At 35.9% G+C, this 7495-nt stretch overlaps 1 protein-coding gene across 1 annotated transcript; it reads right to left on the reverse strand.

The window, feature by feature from the left end:
- Positions 1 to 1327: 1327 nt before the first annotated feature.
- On the reverse strand, positions 1328 to 7190 carry LOC128192104 (alkaline phosphatase-like). The gene is made up of 10 exons (XM_052864558.1): positions 7022 to 7190; positions 6352 to 6572; positions 5969 to 6143; positions 5418 to 5587; positions 5127 to 5234; positions 4913 to 5015; positions 4526 to 4675; positions 4241 to 4432; positions 3526 to 3651; positions 1328 to 1608 (listed from the first exon to the last, which is right to left on the reverse strand). The coding sequence occupies exons 1-10, from the start codon at positions 7149 to 7151 to the stop codon at positions 1370 to 1372; spliced, it is 1614 nt and encodes a 537-aa protein (XP_052720518.1). The 5' UTR covers positions 7152 to 7190; the 3' UTR covers positions 1328 to 1369.
- Between the last annotated feature and the right edge of the window lie 305 nt (positions 7191 to 7495).

Below are 7495 nucleotides of genomic sequence, written 5' to 3' on the forward strand. Positions count from 1 at the left end.
ATAAAAAGGGGTCGTCAAGTTGTTTTGCTTGTTGGAAAGCTCAAAAAAGTTTTTTTTTTGAAAAATTTTATTTGACCGAATCAACCTGCGAATGTGAATAGATTTTGCATTTACAACCACCAAGTAAATTGTTAAAACAGAGTAGCATTATGGGCCATTTTATTTGGAGCTAGCGCCAGATTACAATACAGAATTATGCAAAATCTGCCTCAGGACAAGAACTTTGCTTGGATTTATAGAAATTCATGCCAATAACATATGATGTAAAAAACTAAACCCCCCCCCCCCCCCCCCCCGTCCTCAAAAATAAATAAAAATGAATTACTGAACAAGCAACTAAAATTAAGTCATAAATTTGCCGACATGGGTATTGACCGAGAGCCTCCAGTCTTTAAAAAGTTTCAATTATACAAGTTTTGGTTTGCATAACCTTGGTTCAAATTGTCAACCAAAGTAGATTAAATGAATACACAAACTTTGAAACCCAAAATCTTAACGGAGTCGATTCCATTTACAAGAAAGGATTACGAAAGCTGCAATCAACACAATAAGCAAAATGATACCCTTAGGTAGCAAGTGTCTCTACACCTGGTTATTATTAAAACAAATTCAGACATAAATCTTAAAATATAAAATCAAATATTTAAATTTAGGATCAGTACACTGATATATTGAAAAAGAAACATTATTGCTTCTCAAGACGAAAACGTCGCTGTTTTGTCCATATCAATCCAAAAGCTGAACAATATTATTTAAGGAAAGGGGGTGGTTAAAAAAGAGATGAAAAAAGGCAGATACGTATATTTTTGTTTGTTTTGATATTTTAAAATACTAAATGAAACTTAATTTTTTTTAAGCTTATCTAATTATTTAAACAAATAAAACATTGCTGATCAATTGGCCATGCCGGTATCACTTTTGTTTTTTCTAATTTATCCAGATGGTAAGCTAGCCTTTTGCTGACTTTGTTAATAAGAATGCTGAAGATTTTGTTCACAATCAACATTTTTCATTCACGACGATGATCAAAGATACAGTAGAACCTAAATAACAAATTTTCAAAACAGTCTGGATCTTTTTGGTTTTGTTGATCAAAAATTTTTTAATCGAAAGTTATTGTACCTATTCAATATTATTGCATCTATTCAATATTTGAGAATGCTTCAAAGTTTTGATTTTCCCTGTTACACTGTATTCGTGTTTGAAACTTGTCAAATAAGATATTAATACATGTATATGACAAGAAGGAGGGAAAAACTGTCAATATGAATTCTTTCCATATATATGCCATGAAATCGTACATGTACCAAAAATCTTCCAGAAAAAGTAAGAAATCATAATAAACTTTAATGAAGTAAATAAAAAAAAATTAGCCAAATATATTAGAGGTTGCTGTGCTGTGGTGGGTAGCACTGGCTGCACAATGGCTGTGTGCATTATAATCGCCGACACACGAGGCGTACGCCATCACGTGAGGAATGTAGTTCTGTTCACGCACTCCGTGAAACAGGTGCGCCATTGGTCCTCGGGCAAAAATAGCGACGTCTTCGCCGCCGTGGGTTTCCGCTGACAGAGGAATGGCCGACTGGTATGTGTAGTGCTTACTCGCTGAAAAAAGGGTAAAGATTTATTTATCATTATATGATGAAACACGATGGTAAATAACAGGTAAATTCGTCTGATGGTTTTAATATATTAATTAATATTCATAAACTTGCGTATATATACTTGTATATGTTCACATAGATACTGTTGAAACTACATTTATCACTGCTGTTATTCAGTATTTTCACATGATCCTAAAAGCAAAATTTAAATCAAAAGAGAGCAAGTAGTTAATCTAGGTATAAGTTAAGAAACGCTTTTTTAAGAATTTAAAAATGGCGGCTGTTGTTCGCCACTATAATCTTCCAAAGTAAATCCAATCCCGAAACCAGGACAACAACAACAAAAAAAAACCAGTTGGAAAGACTGAAGACAGACAGACAAACGGAAAATTTGTCTTACGACTGATCTGAAATCGGTAAACCAACTATCATTCGCGCCGATTTAATTTTGATATTCACCTGAGATGAACTTGTTCGCGACGACTAATTTTTGCGACAAAGCCTTATTCACACCTGTTCTTTTTTTAACAATTATTGCTAGCGCTCGAGAGCCAACTGTACCATGTCAATTTCGTTTTATCATCTACATATGATCTGAAGTTTTGGGCGTTGTTGTTCAACCTGTACATATATGATAAAAATAACAATAAACACTGTGCCGGATAATTATGCCAGTGCCAAGGTGGCATTTTTGCACCCGTCTAAGCTGCTATATCGAAAAATTCAAATATGCTACATGATAGATCATTGCTTAAAGAGTTTACAACCATCTTTGTTATCATCGTAACTCACCTGTCAGGTGAGATATTTACCTTTCAAAAATAATTTCCTAGAGGAAAATAATTTTTTCCATAGAAAAAAACAACAATGTTCCTACAGGAAATTTGAAAATTCCTATCGGAATACAAGAACTTCCTACAGGAATTTCAATTCCGACAGAGTTTGATAAAATCTTATAGGAAATATTAGTTTCCTATAGGAAAACCGTCTGTCTGAATCAATTCCCACAAGAAATACCATTCTCCTACAGGAAATATAATTCCTCTAGGATTTTTAGAAAATCCTTTAGGACTGTCAATATTTTCTATAGGAGAATCATTTCTCCTATGGGAATTTTAATTTTCCTATGGGATATTAATTTTTAAAGGTAAATATCTCACCTGTCATGTGAAACACACACTAAAAACAAATTTAAAGTGGTTATATATTTTCTGGACAATTGTCTATCATATTGTACAGGTATGTATGAAGTTTTCCGAAACTGCCTCTTAAGCGGGTGCAAAAATGCCACCTTGGCACTGGCATAATTATCCGGCACAGTGTTAAAGCTTAGATCTTATAATGCCAAGTTATTTCTAACATTAAAATAAATAGCTATTTTTTCTTAATTACCTTCCTGGGTGCGCGGAAAATAACCTCGGATATGTTTTCTGAGCTTTCCAGAAAGACCCGATAAGATACGATTGCTACAAAACAGTACCATTGATTCTTCTGATCTCTTGTTTTTCACCTCAAGATTGAAATTGCATGTACATGTAGGCCTACCGTAAATACAGAATGACTAAAGAGTTTGCCGATATGAAGCCCACTCTAGATTCACTCCTCTAAATTGTGACCACCACCTTACCTCCAAACAATTTCAGTGCACCGCTGTGACCTCCTATTAATAATCAATCGATTGGCAAAAAATTAAACCAATGGTTTATACAAATGTCAATCTATTTTTGTGTTTATGATGGCTACAGCGCTAGCTCACCTATTTTTTTAGTAGTTAATCTTGTGTGGCAATAATTATTACTAGTCCGCGGCGAGATATTCGCGAAAATGAGGCTCTCGCGAAAATGAGGCTCTCGCGAACCTAACGAACATTTCTCGAATAAAAGTTGGTGTGCAGTAGGTTGCTAGAATTGATGATTACTTGTGTCCACGTTGCGTAGATCTGCGCGCGTGGAATGGGCCCCAGGGCCGTTCCCGTACAACAGGGTAGTGTAAGGATTATGGTCCTTTGCCAGCGAAATGTAACCGGGTCTGCTTGACATCAGATCTGAAATATTAATCGCATCTCCCATTACTAGTAACTACTGTTAACTAAAGTTAGATTCTTTAACAATAATTATTTATATTGTCATTCAGTTCTTAAAGAAGATAATTTATGTGTCTTCAGTCCACATTGCCTCCTTATGTGAGAGGTATGGAACGCTTCCTATGATTATCAAAAGAGAGCTATAATACCATATACCTGTATTTACTTGCTGATATACATTGCTTCGAATGGTTAATATATATTTATCAGATTTGTTCTTATTATAGTCATTCAATAACTTATCCGTCCTAATATACTAGGCATTTTACACAACTTATCCACCCACTTTCTTTACCAAGGAACATTCTCTATTGAGTCTTGCTAAGCACACAACATTTGAAAATGTTTGAAATTACGACCACAAAAGAAAAACTGTAATTGCTATGCATATATGCAACATTTGTCCATAAACCCTATATATGAAAAAAAAATAATTAAGAAGAAAATGGAAAATTTAGACATAGTTTGTTCCATAGGAATAGTGGTATATTTGGCCAGATATTGCATGAACAGGTCGAGATGAAGTTAAAAACAAACAACGTTGCATTACCAAATATTCCGTTTCCTCGATGTGGGTATCCCGAGATAACAAAAGTATGGGAGTGGTCGGCGGTGACCACTATCAAGGTGTCCTGGTTATTGGTGACGGACGCCGCCTTGTCTACCGCAAGGTCCATCGCCACCACATCATGCAACGATCTCACCGGCCTGCTCCCATGGTGGGCAAGATCAATTTTACCGCCTACAGCGAATGAACAATATTTACATGTACTTGCAATTTGCGAATAAAGGAGAAATCGAATGACTGAGTCTTTTTAAAAAAAGTCTAAGTCACCTTCTACGAGGAGGAAATATCCTTTCGGGTTCTTGGACAAGATTTGAATGGCCTTCTCGGTCATGTCCTTGATGTGGGGTTCTCCGGCTTTTTCATAGTGAGGGTCGTTACGATCTATATCGTATTGCATGTGGCTGGATTCGAACAAACCTATCAATTTCATGTGATTATATATTCATTTAATTTGTGTTTTTTAAACAGATTACTTTAGCATTAAAAATCTTCTAAGGCATAAAACTAAACCCATTATACATACATGTTTGCGCTTACGTAAAAAGTCAGTAGCATCAATATAATCGTACAAATGTGCTTCCCCCGTTCGTATTATGTTTCCTTGATAATTCTAGAGACCATAAGAATTGAACATAGATACAAGACTCACTGTACCTAAAAGAAAGTCGGTCTGAGCAGGGTCTACCGTGTTAAAATCTGTCTCATTCCAGACATATCGATACGATTTGTGTCTTCTCTTCTTATCATTCATCCATTCCTATGAAATAAGAGTAAATGCCTCATACCATGCAACCTGTTCTTCAAATACATTTGGTCAGTATCTATGTATAGAGTACAGATTTTTGCAGAATATCATGTTAATACTCACGTCTATTAGATTTCTTCCATCAAGTCTTCCGTGAGCAGTATTGGAGCCTCGTTCTGGATCTGTGGCGTCAGCTGGAAGAAAGAATCTTCTCCCACCTCCCATGATTACCTAGTTATGACGTATAAAACGAGCATTATTTTGAATTCAAAATCATCTGTTCTTGACATGAATTGTTCGAGGAAATTAAAGTGTATGTACTTAATCTTTCATTCCTGTTTATGTAGCAACATGAATGTTCATGTAAATATATGATGGACTCTTAAATCAAGCTTGCGTCGATGGGTCATGTACCTGTATGTCCGGGTTTTCTTCAATCAGCTGAAGAGCAATATCCTTACATCCGCCAGTCACATGGGTCATGTCGGAATCCCCCTCCCAGTTTCTCTCGGCCGTGTTGGCGTAGGTCCCCGCCGGAGTGGCATGGGTCACCCTAGTAGTGGTCACGACGCCGACGGACTTACCTAAAAATAAAAAATAAAAAAAAATAATTAATAATGATATCATCTTATAACATATCTCTTTTCCCTAAAAAAATGGAGGTAGATAGAGCGCATTCATCTTATCACACTTTCGATATCACACATTACTATAGTATTAAATCGCTGAAAAATTCTTTATCGCGTCTTACATATCTATATTCTTACCTTTTAGACCAAAGGCATACCGTATATTTGATACACGTATTTGCTTTTTAGATTGCGAATGAAATAAATTGCTTTGACTCTTATACCCAAATGAATGATGAAAAGGCTTTTTACAAGAAGAATTAATCTATAATTTTCTCTTTAAATTACATAATATTCATTTCCGATCCTGTAATTTACATTACATCAGACATTTACCTTCAGCAAGTGACCAATCTAAAATGGATGTGATTTTAGCAGCCTGGGTGGTATCGCAATGTCCACGGACTATTTGGGCGTCGACCCCTATAGTTCCCAGGTTAGTCTTTACCCCACAGAGGTAGGCGGTGGCTGTTCCCGCTGAGTCGGGGGTCTGATGGTCTTGGTTGTAAGTCTACATATACATTTAAAGGAAAGAATCTAATTACAATAAAATAAATATAAATAAAAAAAATCCCGCATAGAATAATATCATCCTGACCAAGAAACTGATTTTTTAAGACATATCTTTAGAATGACCTTGACAATTTGACGTGTGCATGATTCACATTGGCGAAACAGACAATCATAGATAGGTCCATGATTTACATATACCACATTACCTTTGAAAGAGCCACATTGGGGAATTTCTCCCACGACAGAACAGTTTCCTCCCCTGTTTTGTTCTGTAGTTGACCTTTGAGAATACGACCTCCGGTTACCGTGGAAACGCCCATTCCGTCACCAAGGAAAATGATGACGTTTTTGGCTACCCCAACAACGGGTTGGTTTTTCAGAGAATCTTGCAATGCTGTCTGTGCCTCAGATCTCCAGAAGTATTTTGCTATACCACAAATTAACCATCATTCATCATCATCATCATCATCATCATCATCATCATCATCATCATTTTTTTAAAATGTAAGCAGGACTTTGATTTTTTTGAAAAATATTAAAGTAGAAAAGCAGTTTCAATTTGCTTTATAGATAAATTACGATAGAAATGGATAATTTTTTTTTTAAATCAAATTTATAACAACTTATTCAGGACAGTGACAACAGGTGCCGTTATCTTCACTTATGATTTTCTGATTGTCCATAAAAGAGACCATGCCACAGGTCTAGAGGCTTTTTAATTCTTGTATCACAAGTATATGCCTGCATTGCGAAAGTAAAGAAAATATGGACAGATAAAAGAAATACAAGAAACCGATTGCAGACTTTTGACCTAATACTAATAAGACACATGAATGAAACTGAATTGACGAACGTTTATGAAACATTTGCGCTTACTTTCTCCGTTGCCGCTGTACGAGGATTTGTCAAACATAGCATGAGCAGCTCGCTGGTCCCCATGCACAGCATCTTGGGTAAGAACTCCAAGAACAGCAATTATGAGAACGGAAGCGTCGTGGAGCGCCATCGTGTCCCTACCAATGTGCACTCACCTTCAAGATAAGGACAGGACCTTCAAACTGTGATTATATAGATAACACCAAGCGAGACTTTGTAAGTCTCGATCTTTCTCACATGGCAGGAAACCGATTTTAAGATTGTTTAAGAGGGGGAAAAAAAAAGAAAACATTATTTTCTTTAACTTTAGTTTTTGTTCTTTTTAACGTTCTTTACTTCTGTCGCTCAACCCGGCCGCAACTAAAAACGTTTCTTTTCATTGAATTGAAATCTGAATAGATTTTGATTATACCCTAAGTAATTTTTATATGTAACCACGTCATCTTGACTTTAGCTTTAAATTCATCCAGGAGA

Source organism: Crassostrea angulata, chromosome 7 (genome assembly GCF_025612915.1).
Source record: "Crassostrea angulata isolate pt1a10 chromosome 7, ASM2561291v2, whole genome shotgun sequence".
Taxonomy (NCBI): Eukaryota; Metazoa; Mollusca; class Bivalvia; order Ostreida; family Ostreidae; genus Magallana; species Magallana angulata.